The 17,700-nt window shown below is 32.5% G+C and overlaps 1 protein-coding gene across 1 annotated transcript; it reads right to left on the reverse strand.

Moving 5' to 3' along the window:
* Window positions 1-4,855: 4,855 nt before the first annotated feature.
* LOC143593661 (uncharacterized) lies at window positions 4,856-12,347 on the reverse strand. Its single transcript, XM_077073225.1, has 5 exons — window positions 11,277-12,347; window positions 11,080-11,154; window positions 10,231-10,451; window positions 6,641-6,864; window positions 4,856-5,530 (listed from the first exon to the last, which is right to left on the reverse strand). The coding sequence occupies exons 1-5, from the start codon at window positions 12,325-12,327 to the stop codon at window positions 4,858-4,860; spliced, it is 2,244 nt and encodes a 747-aa protein (XP_076929340.1). The 5' UTR covers window positions 12,328-12,347; the 3' UTR covers window positions 4,856-4,857.
* Between the last annotated feature and the right edge of the window lie 5,353 nt (window positions 12,348-17,700).

Raw genomic sequence — 17,700 nt, forward strand, 5'->3', positions numbered from 1 at the left:
TTTACCACCCTTTGTGTAAAGATATTATTGAGACACTAATTAAATTATTATGATTTAGGATTGTTGTAAAAAACAAATTATTTGGAGACGTGTTGTTAGTTATTATTTATTTTTGTTGTTTAATTGTTTAACACAAATTTGTTATAATCATTTTTCGCAATTAAAAAAAAAAAACAGAAAGTCGTGAAGAAAACATGAAAGTCGTGAAGTTGAGCTATCACGATTATTTCTCTGAGCAAAGTAAAATGTTGATCTCCATGTTGCGTGTGTTGATGATGTACCAGGTTAGTTGACACAAATACAAATGACTTTGTCACAGTAGACTAAATAGGCATCAAGTATAGGATTATGGAGCTCTAGAAGTACGTTGTGTATCTAACGTGTTTCAGCAACAACTTAGCAACCTCACGATATTAACTATTTACACCGGATCAAGATACAATATCATGATGCATGAAAGCCCATGACAAAAATTACTTCCGAAAAACATACGATACCAAAGATGAATCTAGGTGTATCCGTACAACCTCCCAGTCGGAAAATGCATAATAGATATACTTGTAGCCATGTATCACGTACCATAGACGTAACAGGGAATATAATGAACACTACTAAAGTGTGGTTCTTAATGCATACGTGGACAAACATGTTGAACTAGGATGAACTTGGTACCAGTACCGAAAGTATCGGTACCGAAAATCCTTGAAAATGGCTCTGGTACCGAAAATACTCGATACGTTAACTGAAGGCAAAAATTCGAGAGTTACTTGTACCATACCGATCACAAAACCGAAAAACCCTATGTTGAGCTACATATGGGATTATCGGTGGGCTAACGTTTTGTATTGTAAATCACCAAGACCCCAACGCAATGAGAGGCCTTCTCAGGTTGCATTTCAGAGGCTTCAAAGTTGATGCCAACATAAGTAGTCGATGTGCAATTAGACTCCTTCATGTTTGAATCATTAGAACCAATATCAACAATCATATTTTTAATTATTTTTATCAGGTGCACAATGCGTCACTAATCTTTATGAAATTCCAAAAATATATATATGTAGGTCGGCTTATGCATATGTAATTAACGAGCCAAATGTATGTTATCAATACTTATCACTCATGTAATCAGTATTATGTTAAGAGTTTTAAAGTAGTGTAATAATTACTTAATTACTTTAGTGGTTCTTGCATATACACAATACTTGAAACCTCTAGCATAATACTTCTTACACATGAAAATTTATTTCTCTCAGATCTCATCCTATAGCATAATAATAATAATAACAATAATAATAACAATAATAATAATAATAATAATAATAATAATAATAATAATAATAATAATAATAATAATAACTTGAAGGATTTGGCAACCTATGACGTTAGGTCGACTATTGAAGATTTCATACAATAGACCCGGCCTTCCATGATGCCTTTCCTTCCCCGGCTTATCTAGGAATATTTTAGTTCAATTCTTTATTTCCTGAGCTAATAATATCATATTTCTTTTTTAATAATTTCATATTTTAAGCGATATGACTTGATAGATAACTTTAGTCCTACAATTTATTTAAACGTTTTCATGATTTTACCAAGTCTATGACATTGATTTCCCTTTAACATCCATGTCATTTATAATCTATCGTTATCAAAAGATGTTGTCTTAGCAAGAGTTTGACCATTTCTTATTAAATTCATTTATAATCCATCTTCATCCCTTAATTATTTACTAGGATATAGCTCGTGTAATACACAGTTGATTAAAACAATACAATAAAAAAGTTAAATATAATAATATACGTAATAACATACCCTTTGAATTCATAACATATAAATAATGATGATAACATTTTATAATTTATAAATATTTAAAACCTCATTTAATACAACATTTACAGTTATTGTAACTTTGTTAGTAATGCTATAAATGGTAATAGTATTAGTTGGCATCTTAGTTGACTACTATAGTTGAATGACATGTAGAACAATGATTTTACTTTAATAGATATAGGATATAGCCCGTGTAATACACGGGTGCTTAAAAAAATGCAACAAAAAAATTAAATTTAACAATAGACATAATAGCATGTCTTTTGAACTCATAAAATATAAATAATGATAAATAAAATTTTATAATTCATAAATATATAAAAACCTTATTTAATATAATATTTAAAGTTATATATGTAACTTTGTTAGTGATTTATATCAATGGTAATGATATTAAAATTAAATAGCTTATATGAAAATTATAATTTCGAAAATTGTTGAGATGAAATCATATGTGGATAGATTAGTTAAATGTCATGTGTAAATGTGTAAATTATGTGTTTCTTTAATATAATAGTTAGATGCTGATTTACTTTGGTTTTATAAAAAAATGGACTTGAAATGCAAACGCCAAACCCTATTATATCTTGCAGTTCTTATATTCTTTTATTTTTATTTTTGGGTTCCTTTTGTTGTTAAGTTAATTTTTTATATTTAAAAGTTTATTTTTATTGATTTACATATCGCTTCACAATATTGTATTTAAATATATATCTATCTATACTATGTAAAAATAACAGTTTTTGCCGATGTGTCACGCTCATGTTCCTCTTTATCTTTAGTTTATTATATTGCTTTTTTAACTAAATCTTCAAATATTTCGTTTTTTTACTTTGGCTTATTTGTTATAACTATTAATTATGGTAATTTGATCACTTTAAATTATTAACGTTAAACCGAAATATAATGTAACTAGGATTAGCCCGTATAAGACACGGGTGGTTAAAAAAATATAATAAAAAAGTTAAACTGAATAATATGTCTAATAACATATCTTATGAATTCATAAGATATAAATAATTTTCTAAAATACATAGATTAATAAGAATAATTTGTATTTGTGTTAGAAAAAAAAAATGGAAGGTTGTAAATCTTTACCAATTAAGAAAAAGAGAAAGTTACCATCAATTCATTTTAGTTGAGTTGGTAAGCCACAAACATTTTAAAAACAAGGGGAGTTTGATTCTCACTAACAACATATTTTTCATTTTATCATTCGTAAAGTGAAAATTGTAAAAATAGAAACTTTTACACTTGGCAATCTATGTGAAGGGTCTAGTTGAATGATATGTGAAAGAATTGTGTTGCTGATATTTTTAGAATCATAAAAAAAAGACATAAAAATCATCAACAATCTTTTATTTACATATAATATTATTTAAATTAAAGTCGTCGTTATAGTATTTGAATAACTTTCTTATAATCAAAATAAAATCAAATTAATTGTATATTTCTAGAATTATAAAAAAAAATCCGTAATTTTCATAAAAGGTATCTAGCTTCAAAGACATAAATACAAATTTTGTCATTTAAACAAAGACAAATTATGGATTGGGTCATTTAAAACTTTAGATTCACTCTTTGTCCTTTATATGAAAAAATGTTTCGATTTTAGTCCTTTACACTAACAGTTAAATATTTCAGTTAAGTCACCTCATGTGCAGTTCACTTAAGATGAGGTGACTTAACTGAAATATTTAACAATCGTTAGTGTAAATAACTAAAAACAAGATATTTTTTTATATAAAGGACAACGAGTGAAAGTAAACTTTTTAAAGGATCTAATCCACAATTTGCATATGTTTAAAGGACAAAATTTATATTTATGTCTTTGTTTTAACATAGATGCCAATGGTATTCTTAATATTGCGGCTGAGGTGATGTCTACCGGTAATAAACAAAGTATCACCATTTCTAAGAGTGGACTATTTGTCCAAGGATGACATCAAGAAAGATTAAGCAATGAGAAGATCATGAATGGCGTTTTTGGTGGTTTTATTTTGAATTACAAACAATCCAATCTTTTGGCTTTGGTTGGTTTTATTTTGCTTTGTTGTAATTCATATTCAAGCTGATCTCTTTGGTGGCTTCTGGCATTTATGTTTCTTTTGCCTACTATTTATAATTACAAAAAATTCTTCAGTATTTTATTACATTGAATCGAACTTTAAATTTTTTGAACACATATACTATATATAATCAAGTTTCTATGTATAAAAATACTTTAGTTATTAACGTTTATGTTTTTAACTGAAAGTTAAAACTGCTTTCTGATTTGTATTAAATCTAGCAGTAGGCAGTCGGCCTTCTGGTTTGATGATATGGAGATGATAGTTAAGATTTGAGATCACATGGTCTTAGGTTCGAAACCCAACTCAAAGGGAACCCCTAGTCATGGATTTTCTTCTTTCTATATAAACCAGGTTTGGAGCGTCAAAATCGGTATATCGGAGGCAGTTTCAAATGCTGTTAAATGGCTTTTTATATCACGCACATCAGTTTGCTCTTCTATTTACATGTTGAAGCAATAGAGAACGGATAATTGCATCCCCATACCGATCACAACACCCCTTTATAAACCGGTTTATCAATACATGCAGCATCAAGGCTTCTTGTCTAGGTTATTAGATAACTTGCTAAAGTAATATTCGAGCTAACATTAATATCATATTCCTACTAAGAACAATCGTTTCCTGCTCTTTCCAACAAAAACAGACAAGAAACATAAATATACCAACGTACATGTTTTCAGATCCTACAATATACTTAGGTTGAAAAAATGCAATGTAAAAAACTTACTACAAAGCCTTCCCATGACCATCACAAACCAAAACATGAAGAATCGGGCTGAATTTGTACCCGATACACTATACGAGTCCCTGCGATACAGTCTAAACCCAAAACCAACTTCTATATAAATAATAAATAGTATCGTATATATATTATTCTCATAAACATTGTAACCAACTCTAACCCTTTATTCCATTATTTTTTTCGATGTACAAATCCCCAAGAACCTGTCTTTGTCTACGTCGACTTAGAGTGAGTTCGTGCATAGATGATCTTCCTCTCTTTAATGGCTGTTTGAAGATCCGTGAACATTTCAAAAGACAATCCCGAAAACTTACTCAACTGTCCAAGAAAAACCTCTAAGCGGGACTTCAACCGATCAAAATTTGCATTTCGGTCCTCCAAAACCTCTTCGTGTAACAGATTCACCCCTGCATGATCATCATTGTTGTTAGCATGTTGCCATGGCATCGAGCGATGCCCACCTTTGACTTTTTCTTGTCGGGGCAAGAAATGGTCAATTTCGGCGGCTAATTCTTTTATGGAATCTGCAACTACTTTTGCTGGTAAAGTTTCAAGCTTTTCTAGCCAGACGCCACACGTGACGTATATGGGCGGGCCATAGTCTTTTAATTGGATCGGTTGGCGTTTTCTTCTCTTGGTTGATTGTTGAAGTGAGACGCATTTTTTAAGCCATTCATTTAATGATTGTACGTACGTTTTCTGCGCACCAATCCATTTTGTAAAACTTGAAGAAAGAGTGCTTAATTCACTTTCAAGATAAGCGGTGATATGTCGATGTGAGTCAGATTGTAAGGAGATTTTGGTGAGGGTGTTTTTGTTTGTTGCTGATATGATGAGGAATTGAGTCTTGTGACATTCATGCATTACTTCCCACATCTTTCTCAACCTGCCATTAAAACACAAAATAACCGTTACATAAGATAAGATATAGAGGCGGAAGTTATGGCACGTGTACTTATGAATGAGATAGGGCGTGAACAAATCGAGCTACTCATGCTCTACTCGAGATCGACTTGGAAAAAACTTGAATCGAGCTGAGCTTAAATGAATTCGAGCCTAAACAAGTGTGTTACTTACATAAATATAAATTTAGTTTAGATAATAAACATGCAATTACATAAGAATATTATTATAGATAAAAATAATTAAACAATATTTACATCAATATATGTATAAAATTAAATTATTAACAAGTATATATGAGTATAAATAAAGATAACTAATAAACAAGTGTATCACTTAGATGTTACATAATAAATATATAATTACATAAGAAGTATTATTATACATAAAATTATGATAGGAATAATCAAATAATAGATACTTTATTATATGTATAAAATTAAACTATAAATAAGTATACTTTTAAATAAATAAACACAACAAGATACTTGATCACTAATAAACGAGCCGAACTCAAACTGAACTTATTAACGAGCCGAGCTTGAGCATTAGACATCCGTCCAAGCTTGGGCTCAACTAAATTTGTTTACGCCCATAGAACTGATGGATTCACTCCGTTTTAAATCTTAACGGGTATGTATAAGCATGTTAATCGGGCCGAAAGTACCACGAAAAGTAAATTTAATACATAAAACCTCTTAAATAATACTATTAAAAAACATTAGATTGTTTGAAACATTACAAACTTTCTAATCATATTTGACACTAAGTATTTACAAATTAACAATTTTTGCAAAAAAGAAAAAAAAAAGTGTACCGGGTAAAAAGGCATCAACCAAGATGTATTTTTATTGCATAAATCCTCTTAAATCATGTTATTAAAAAAAAGATTATTTGAAACATTATAGCATTAATAATCGTATTTGACACAAATTTTTATAGATCAGTAATTTTTAGAAAAAGTGTACTAGGCCAACTGAATCCCCCCAAAATTACCCATTTTGACAAAAACTAGTAGTAACGTGTTATCCAACCTGTCCATTTTTACCAGTTCTAACCTAACTAATAACTAATATTTAGAAGGACTACGCACCCTTCAATTAACTCCTCAAGTTGTGGATGAAGTTCTTTGTCTCTTAGATCTTCAATTCTTCTTGAAATAGAATCAATCCTGTAAATAACAACTCCAATTCTCCAATGTAGATCTTTCACGATTGACCGAGTCTTATCTATTCTACGCGAGCTTTCTCCAGTGGATTCTAACTCCCTAAGAAGTTTTCGTTTCTGATCATACACCTTTCTTAACGCCTCATTTGCCTGCATGCAAATTATAAATAATGTTCTTTTAGTTGACAATATAACGACATCAAGGCCAGAAAACTTTAATGATTTCAAATTCCAAGGATGACAAAATGGCATGCCATTTAGCACAATTTGTTATCTCTTTATGCCGTATGCACACTGGAAAGTGTAGAGAATAAATTCAAAAATTATCTTTGAATGAACCTTTCACTTAACCTTGTAACCGGAACACAATACGAACCAGAAGATTTGTTAAAAACAATAGTTACATTTAATAAGGTGCTAATGGGTCGCGCTCGCAGGTTGGCGGGTCGAACATGACACGAACCCGAAATCCGTCTGACACAAACCTGAGTACGACAAGTGGATTCACAGTTGGCACGACCAAGACCCATTTAATCCCAATTTTATTTTATTTTTTTGCATAACACTCTAAAATGACAAGTTTATAATTCAAATGTATATAAAGCAATTACATTAAAAACATAAACCTAATAATCATCACATGTTTGGGACAGTATGGTATTAGCCTATTAGTTGACACCTGCCTGATGAAACTGAATATTACACATCATATAATCCCAAAAAGTATTACCAATAGTATGATGAAGTTGTTAGAAACTTGAAATTGTTAAAATCATAGTTATCAAAAGCGTTAGGTGCACTCAAGGCGCATAGGCCTCGCCTGAGGCCTAGGCGCAAGGTGCAAAAAAAGCGAGGACCTAAGAAAAAAAAGCGTACTTAAATGAAAAATAAAATATGTTATGCATTGAAAAAAATAACAAATATATCTTGTAAGTATATAAAACTAATATTACTCTCTAAATATATTTATAGAACTAATATGGTTAGATATTAAAACCATCTGACTAGTATCAAAATGAAATTATACCCTTTAAGATACTCTGTGTAAAAAGAAATAATAACAAAAATTAGCTGTTAAAAAAATAAACAATAAATAACATATATAGTCGTGTGCTTGCTACAATAATTTAAAAGAAAAGGGTTTATTGGATTTTAATAATCCCTATTGACTGGTATTGGCCGATAATAATCCTTATTCATTTTATCACCACTGGCGGTCCTAAATTTAAAAAAGTTGGCCCCAAATGATCCTCCGTTAAAATTGACTTAACGGCGTTATACTTTTTTTTTCGAATTTCAAACTAATGTTTTAGGGCTTTTGATCGGAAGAAGGATACGAGTTGATTGATGTAAAACTTAGCTCGAAACGGTAATCCAGACGACTTGATTTTTGTTAATTGTAAGTTCAAACACCCGAATTGAAGCATTGTTTCGTCGTTTTGGAGCACCGTTTCGAACGAAGTTTTACATCAATCGACTCGTATCCTCCTTCCGATCAAAAGCCCTAAAACATTAGTTTAAAATTCAGAAAAAAATATAACGCCGTTAAGTCATTTTTAACGGGGGACCATGGGGGCCAACTTTTTTAAATTTGGGGCCGCCAGTAGTGATAAAATGAATAGGGATTATTATCGGCCAATACTAGTTAATAAGGATTATTAAAATCCAATAAACCAAAGAAAAATGAATTTTGTTAACCATTGAAACAGTCCTTTCTGCAGCTTTTCTGCAAAACACTGTTTATGGGTAAGCATTTAAGCCAAAGTCCTTTCTTTAGTTTTCTCATCTTCTTTCTCTTCTCTTCAACTTCTGCTCTCTGGTGATGCAGCCACAGATCTGTCCCAGATGAAATTCAGCAATAATTTGCAGAAGTTCGCCGAAGAGTGGCAGGAATCTGGCCGGAAAAATCACCAGAAAACCATTTTTTGCCGGAAACTTACCAGAAGAGCACCTTTGATGGTGCCAGGAGGTATGGTTGCGCCTCGCTTAAAAATTGCGCCTAGGCGCACCAGGCGAGCGCTTTTGATAACTATGGCTAAAGTTATAGAGTTGAAAGTTTAGTTGAGTATTTGAGATTTCAGGTTGCTTTGTGAGGTGAGTCTAATATCAGGTTTCAGGTGATCCATCCCAACAGGTAACTTTTAACCACATAACACGAGAAATGGATATGAGATTAGGATTACCAAAACCTGTCTCATTGCCACCCATTTTCCTCATCAAATTATGTTTAACTAGGTTTTATCCCCCGAATTACGAGGGTTGTTTTACATTTTTTGTTTTTTGGATTTTAATTTTCTTTATTGTAAGAGAATTAATAATATACTTAGGGTTTGATGATGAAGGGTTTCACAAATAAATGATATGTTATAACTCATTTAAAAGCTATCTGGATTTGGTGACCCATGACCCACTTATTTTTTCTACTATAAAATTGTTTCTTAATTATAAATAATCTTTTTCTAAAAAAATCGCATATTAATTTTTAGTATATCTATATTTTATAGGATTTTCATATCAAATATTTGGTAAGTTTAATTTTTAATTTAATTAGATGTTATAACCCGTTTAAGAGCTATCTGGTTTTGGTGAGACCCATACCCATGAATTTGGGTCAAATGCATGAGAAGCCTCCATTTACAAATAAAGCAATCTGGTGGCTTAAGAGAATATTAGGGAATAACCAGAGAGCTTTTAAAGGTTTCGTTTATATATATTACTAGGTTTTATCCCCCGTATTACGGGGGTTGCTTTCATTTTTCGTTTCTAATATTTATATATTTTTTGGATTTTAATTTTTTTATTGTAAGGAAGTTAATAATATACTTAGGGTTTAATGATTAAAGGATTTCACAAATAAATGAGATATTATAACCCGTTTAAAACTATCTGGGTTTGGTGAGACCCATGACCCGCTTATTTTTTTTACTATAAAATTGTTTCTTAATATAAATAATATCTTTTTTAAATGGATATTAATTTTTAGTATTATCCCTATTTTATAGGATTTTCATATCAAATATTTAGTGAAGTTAATTTTTAATATTATGAGATGTTATAACCCGTTTAATGGTTATCTGGATTTGATGAGACCCAAACCCGTGAATTCGGGTCAAATGCATGAGAAGCCTCTATTTACAAAATAAAACAATTTGGTGGCTTGAGAGAATGTAGGAAGCAACCAGAGAGCTTTTAAATGTTTCGATATTTAAGATTAAGATAGATTTCTATTTTTTTTTTCTAAATACACCCCATCTTAAAAGCAAGGAATAAGGATCAGATCAGAGCCTATGAGCTTCAGAACAAAAGTATTAATGTTTTAATGCTAATGTGATAAAAGGAAGCAAAATGGAAACACAAGTTAGAATTTTGATAATACGGCTAAGCAATCCAAAACTGTTATAAAATGTGCTAAAAGTTGATTTTAAAGTGAAGTAAAAAAAACATAGGATAAGCGCATCAGCACAAGCCATTTCATAATAAGGAATTTAAGGTAAAAGATATTAATGATATTATTACCTTAACTTCATCATAAAGCTTCTTCTCCCATGCATAGAGTCTATCCAGGGTTGAAGCATGGCTTCCTGAATTCATGCAGAAGTTATCATACAGGCTGCTGGATGCATCCTCTGGATTTTCTCTAGTGTTGTTGCCAGTTGTGGGATCATGCCTGAATGATGATGCACGGGATGATGTGGACCGATGCCATGTTAAGTACTTCATGTCATTTTGAGCAGGTTCTAACCAGGGAAAAAAACTAGTTACTCAAACTGAAAAATCATAAGTAGTTTATGAGAAATAAACAAAATGATCAAAAGTTTACTTTTAGAAATAAACAAAAAGATCATAATGATACGAGAATATAAAATCGAAACCTAAAGAAGTGGCTTTAGGATTTTTTGCTCTGTTAGTATTGAAGCTTCTATATATTTATCTGTCCAGGCTAATAAACTTACCAGGTAAATTTAGGGCTTTCTCTTTGGTAACAACTAATAATAGATCTCCCGATAACTATTGTTACTAACTGATACTTTTTGATAAACTAAACCTTGAAATAAACAAATAAACCTAGCATTGGACATTCAAATGAAATCTAACAGCATGAATAAAGTCATAAAGAGACCTGATATACACTTAAAATTCAACAAATAAATATAGCAGGTCATCTTCATAACCATGACACTGAAAACTATTGAGCTCAGTGTTGTGCTATGTAGAATGGTCCTTTTAGAGCATCTTGAATGACAATTAGCTCTAATGACCTTTTTTTGCCACGTCATCAATCCACTAACTTCCATTTATCAAAAAACTATCTTTAAAAAAGCACTACAATGTAAAAAAGAACTTTTCCAAATTATATATATGCACCTTCCCCCTGTGCTTGGCTTGGATCTTCCCCACATGCCATACATGCTTTTAAAAACTTTGAAGTGAACGATCCACCTGCCACATAAAAATAAACACTCGTTGAAGATATTTTGCTAATGCTACTAATACCATAATACAAAAAGACCATAATTTATAGTTCATTATGTTTATTTATTTAAGAAAGTAAGAGAGCATACGTTCTTTTCCTGGGAAAATGGGACGAAAGTGAAGCTTATTGGCTTCAAGCAATCTTGGAACTTCTCTTCCACACTCAGAAGCTTTTATAAACAACTGTTCAATATCTCTCATGCTTGAAATCAAATCTTTAGGTGCTGGTCTATTTTCAGAAGCTTGTTTAACCACCTCTGTCTTTTCTTCTTGAAGAATTGCAACATTCTTAATACCAGACGTTTTTCGTTTTAATGGTGACAATCGAGGAGAATTAGAATGACCCTTTTCACCATTCAAGATTTCAGTTTCTGGTGTCATGCTTTCTGCAGATGACATGGAACGCAAACCAACCCCGCTAACATTATCCACTACACGATTAACATTTTCAAAACTTCTCACCAGTCCATCTGTGTCTGACCCATCAAACTCGTCTTCTGATTCTTGATACGTTACACTCCCTTCGGTCGGGGTCTTGATATTTTGCACATCATTGTACATTTCAAGCACGTGACTTGATTCATGTGGAGAAAACTCATTGTCGATCGGATGAGGAAGACCAAAATAATCCCAGGGTTGACTTTCGGGCTGATCATGTGGCGGGTGGTCAAACGGGGTTTCTGGTTCATCTATGGAACGAGGAGTGGTGGTTATTGGAGTACTTGAAGTAGTTACAGACACAATTACAGGAACAGGCGGCTTTTCTTCAACTTTTCTAGAAAACGAGCCTCTAGTCTTCATATGATTTGCATAAAACCGACTGGAAGTTGGTGGAGAAGGCGATGGAGAGCTAACTCCAGTTCCAGCTGGATTCATATGTTGCGACATGGTTGAAGAGAAAGAAAACGCATGCGGCTCTGGGGTTGCACTGGTGGAGGTATATAAAGAAGACTGCACTGCAGCTTCAGGTTCAACAAATCTTCTTAACGCACCTCCAATAATTGTTAGTGACTCTATGTAAGTAAAATGAGTCGCTGCAAGCGAACATCTGCCATCAAGTGCTTTTCCAACATACTTTTTCCGTTCGCGACATAGCTGCAGGGCCTTATCTTCCTCCACTTTTGAGTTTGTAGAACCCATCACGATTTCTATCCACACATGTACTGTTTACAGGAGAAGAAAAAAAAAGTTGTCGTATTTATTCAATGTAACATAACTCACAATCGAAAGCACATTATTAACCTAAAAATGCAGGTTAACAGGGGCCATTGATCATTGATGTTTAAACTTAAAAAGACGTAAACCTTATAATGTATCTATCAGATGCAAATGGTAAGCATCTTGTTAGTTACTATTTATTTAACATATAATACTACTACATGGGATCCAAATAGAGAGTTGTTTTCATGTAGATAGAAAACCTAATTTGTTGAATGAATAAAATAAAGATTATACTAATTCAATCAATCAGTAGAAGCCTAATAGAAACCCGTCTATCACACTCATATGGAGATGGTGGAATGGGAACGCATGATTCTTAGGGCAAGGGGATCATTCAGGAGTTTATTCTTCGGTTAGAAAGAAATTAATGCATGGAGGAGAAACAGAGTGATTTAGCATCTCAAACAAGTAAACCCTAACTCAAATCAAATAACAAAAGTCGAACCGAAACAAGTGAATCCAATCTAACTAATGAATAGATCTATTAACAATAATAATAATAATATAACTCGGTAACTGAAACACACATACACAGGCAGGAATTAACATATTTGTACAGTACACAAGGTAATTAAGAATGAATTAAAGCAAGCAGCTTGCCTGAAATTAGAATTAGGTTAAGATTATTAGTGAGAAGACGGTGAGGATCGATGATTCGAGAGAGAGGTGGGTTGGGTTTGGGTTTGTTCATGCAAAAAGCATTAGAGGACGACTAGGTAGTGGGGTCCACCACTATTATGCACTCCAAAATATTGTAAAGAAAAGAAAAGAAAAGAAAAGAATAGAACCCATCGGATCCAGAGGAAGAAGAAGAAGAAAGAAAGAAAGAAAGGCTTCCCTTTCTCTCTAACTTTATTTTATTCTAAGGAATTATTTAGGCTGGAACTAGGGAGTTTATTCTCTACAAAATGAAACCTATCTAATATAACGGGTGATTAAAAAATAAAATAAAATAAAATAAGTTAAATTTAATAATATATAATAGCATATCTTATGTATTCATAATGTCACACCTCAATCAACGGCGGAATACGTCGACACGAGACGGTGATTGTTTATAGCACATCATACTACGTGTTACAATAGTTGTTTAACTCAATTCAATATCAAGCAATACAGAGATACAATAAAATAAATTGTCTTATATTAAGCTAAGTTTAATCATGCAATCTTATATCTTGCACCAAGTAATCTTCAAAAACAAATTTCCAATACCTGAAAAACATGTTTGAGTGTCAACTAAAAATAGTTGGTAAGAACTTAGGTTTTAATAAAATAAGTTTTAAGTTGAAATCATTCCATATTTGTTAAGTTACTTGTATACTTTGTGATTACAACCAAACCTCTGACACGTTTAGCGAGTCGTCTAATTCACGATTAGACTATTATGTTTAATGTTTAATGATCGTCGGATTCTAAACACACATGCCTTTACCCGAGGCCTGAGTGGGCGGGTCGGGCCAATAGATCTATCATCATACTACCACGGACTTAACAAGTTAATGGTTGTCAATGCGATTAAGTATACCCTTGCAATGGTCACACATAACGAATATTATGAAATAAAACTTGAATCAAATAGCATGTATAAAACAAATTGATTATGCATATTTTCCACCCCAAAGTATAAAACGTTTAAAAGCATGTAAAAGGGGCAATGAACTCACCTTTGTTGTAGATGAATTGAGATTTGCAACACTTTGGTTTAGAGCCCTAATGATCAATAAAGTTGTTATTAGGATGTTACTTTATTTCGGTGGAATAAAATATTCGACCTCGGGTTCCCAGGAAAAGGTAAGTGGGTCCATTCACGCCCGGACACGCCACTTGGTTTTTCCTTAGGCCTTAGCCTTGGTGACAGAACCCTTAGTGAATATCTATAGATTTGATATTTGTTTGGAAGTACAATTGGATTTTGTGGGTTCATGTGATAACTTTTTGGTTTAGGGTTTTAGATTATTTTTTCTAGAAAAAAATAGGTTGCTTGCTGTTCAAGATACGAATTTTTAAAACTAGTAAACCTTTGAGTTAGATCACGAAAATTTTATATGTTGTAACCGTATAAAGTTGGTACCTTATATAATATTTATAAGATTTAAATATTTATTAAAAAATAGAAAATTCGTAGACTACCGAGAGGTCTGATTCGGAGTCAGTTTAGTAGAAAAATCGATACTTTATCGAATTAAGGCGATTTCAAATGGATAGTTTTTCTAATTCACAGTTCTACAACATAACCAAAGCTTGGGTCATAATTCGTAAACATGAATGAGTTATGATATTCGTTTTAAGACCATAGTTTTCTGTCAGAATTTTTAGTAAGACCCTTTGTTAAAGAAAAATAGTAAAAACGTTTTTAAATTTTATAAAATTTTATACCAAAAATTACAGAGATAGTATACACATAAAGAGCCAACTCAGGCTTTTAAAATTCATAATTTAGATATATTATGACCGAGATCTAAGCGTTGAAATATAGTGTTTTTCTGCAGAATGAAAGAACAAAACATTAAACGGAAATCATTACTTACTAGGAAGGAACGAGCTGGGAATCTTTGAGAGGATGAGGATCACGATTTTGCAACCTTGGGGCTTTAGAATATGCAGGATTGGAATGAATTTTTAGGTTGTTAGGGAGTTCTATTTATAGGGGTGTTTAGAGAAAAAATTAGGATAGACTAGGTTTTGAATTCAAAATTTGGATAAGGCAAATCTTGAAGATCTAGAATAGAACATTCTAGAAGGTTCTTCTTAATTTGAATAAAGGATATAAATAAAATTACTTTAGGATAAAATTAATAATGACAAATATTAAATCTAGGCATTCCCGGTTAAACGTGTCACATTAAAGATTAAGCATGCATATGATGAAATGACATAGAATCATGCAATTGTGCATATGATAATAATGTTACTAAATAGTAAGAAATAATATATGATTTCATAAATAACATATATGGTGAATGTTGTAAAAGTCGTTAGGCGGTCCTAGGCGGTCGACTGGGGAGTTGCGAGTACTCGGAGTAGTCGGGGATTACTCGGAAAATACCTAAGGAGTACTCGGTCGAGGCGGGGAGTACTCGATCTAGGCGGGGAGTAATTGGGGAGTACTCGGCTACCTACTCGGGAGTTTTACAACATTAGAACTAATACACTAACTTTATTAAATACGAGAATAAAAGAGTAGCGATTTCATGAATGGAAATGCATAAATGTTACAGTCTCCCCCATTTAAGGGAATTTCGTCCCGAAATTTAATTAGAGAAAATTGTTGAATAAGATTACGAATACTTGAGAAAAATTTGAAATGATAAAAAAAATTAAGGTCTAACGTGTTGAGTTCCAGAGATTTTTGTAACGGTTTAGACTGATTCAATAGGTTATTTTGATATCAAGCAGCAATTTTTTTGATCAAGAATTTGATGAGTGACAAAGAGTTTAAGGGTAACGATAAGAGAAATTTGAATTTTTTAGATAAGTTTCCGGGAAAAGAACAATTCTAACGATGAGTGGTTTGAACTCGAAAGGTGAAACTTTGATGCTTAGAAATTAATTGAGTATGCTTAAAAATCGTTACATGATAAAAAAATCTTAACGATGTTGGTCATAGATTCAGAGTAATACAAAACTCCCCGTGACACGAAAAACACTACGATTGGTGATATGGCAGGAACACTTATATATAGGAAGTACCAGCTGCATATCCACCATGTTCTTACCATATTCCATTTGTTTTGTTATCCTAAATCACTAAGAAAAAAAATTTCTATGCCATGACACACAACAGAACTTGCTATGCATTCCATGCGTAGAATTTCATAATGTGACATTTGAGCCAAAACAAGGTACACCTCAGTATGTATTTACCGAGTAAGCAAATAAACGCCTTTTGCGTAACAAACGAACGATCAACCGAACAGGTCGGGTTATGGCCCAGATATCTCGGGGGGGCATTTATAAGTGATATACGATCTATACAAGCTAAAATATTAGAAATATGGTCTTAGTTTGATAGCAAACAAGTTAAACGAAAACATGCTCGTTTAACTACCCGCTATAGATTTAAACGCGAAAGATAGTTACAAACCAAGCATTGTATCATCCGTTAAGCCGAAAAAGACTTACCAAACACTTATTTGAAATGTTTTAAGCGATCCGTGAAAATATTTTTGATTTTTACAAACATATAGTATGTTTTTATAATTTTACACAAAACTAGCCGAAAAACACTCGTTTTCCGCGTTGTTTAACGCACCCGATAAGTTTTTCGCGCCAAAAACCGAACCCGAACTAAATTTGGACCGGGCTTTTCATATTTGGGCTTGAGGAATCAGATCATTAGGCCAAAACAGCCCAAAGGGGGCCCATAAGGAATCCCGGCCGCAGCCGCCACCCCCCACCCCCCTTTTTATTCTTTCACATTTAAACTAGATACAAGATATTTTCAACCTCATTTCTTGAAAATTCTGGACACCACTTCTGCTCCAGCTAGAAAAACTTCAAAACCTAAGGTAAGGAGCTTAAATAAGTAGCTTTTATGCTTGTTTAAACTTGTTTAATACCATAAAAACATGTCTTGGTTACTAAAAATCATTCCTAACCGTGTAAAAATCCTAAAAATGGTCCATAAACATGTTTTGATCATACACATGGTAAGGAACCTGTTTTGATAGTTTTTTTGGCCATAAACACGGATTAAAGGGTTGAAACGACGTTTTTACGGTTCAAAAGTTCGTTTTTGTGCACTAGCCGAAACCCTAACTTAAGGGCTGTTATGTTGATGAAATATTGCTTGGTTTGTGATATAGGACTTGTACCTAGCTTTCTTAGAAGCACAAGAACCTGAAAACTTGATTAAAAGGTCGGAAACGAGCCAAACCCGCTAAGGTAATGCCGAAACACTCGCTTACGGGCTATTTAGGTTAAGGTTGTGATGTGCATATTGTTAGGACTTGAAATTTTTCAGGGACATCAGGGACCATGTCAATGAGTCCCTGTTCAAATTTGGTAATTTTTCGACCATTCGAGAATATTTGGCAAATTTATTACTGAATTGGGATGTTTATTTGGGAAAAAATAGCTAAAATACTTCAAAAATTATGAAATTTTTCTGGGAACTCAGATTTGATGTATTTTGATCACATATGAATTTGGGGATCATTTGGAGAAATTTAAAGGTATTTTGTTTATTTTCGTTCGTGTGAATTTTTACAGCCGAATTTGGGCCGAAAAGAATATTGCATGAGCTTTTTACCTTCTGGAATTGATACAGGTTGTTTTGGGACATGATTT

This window comes from Bidens hawaiensis, unplaced genomic scaffold (assembly GCF_021521415.1).
Source record: "Bidens hawaiensis isolate Kalapana, Puna unplaced genomic scaffold, B.hawaiensis_p1.1 tig00042469_1, whole genome shotgun sequence".
Classification (NCBI taxonomy): Eukaryota; Viridiplantae; Streptophyta; class Magnoliopsida; order Asterales; family Asteraceae; genus Bidens; species Bidens hawaiensis.

Excerpts from the sequence above, each read along its gene's own strand:
- LOC143593661 (XM_077073225.1), bottom strand. The coding sequence starts at position 12,327 with ATGGGTTCTACAAACTCAAAAGTGGAGGAAGATAAGGCCCTGCAGCTA. Across the intron at positions 10,452-11,079 it reads AAGCCAAGCACAGGGGGAAG|AACCTGCTCAAAATGACATG; the intron begins GTGCATATATAT and ends TTCCCTGGTTAG. Across the intron at positions 6,865-10,230 it reads AGCTTTATGATGAAGTTAAG|GCAAATGAGGCGTTAAGAAA; the intron begins GTAATAATATCA and ends ATTTGCATGCAG.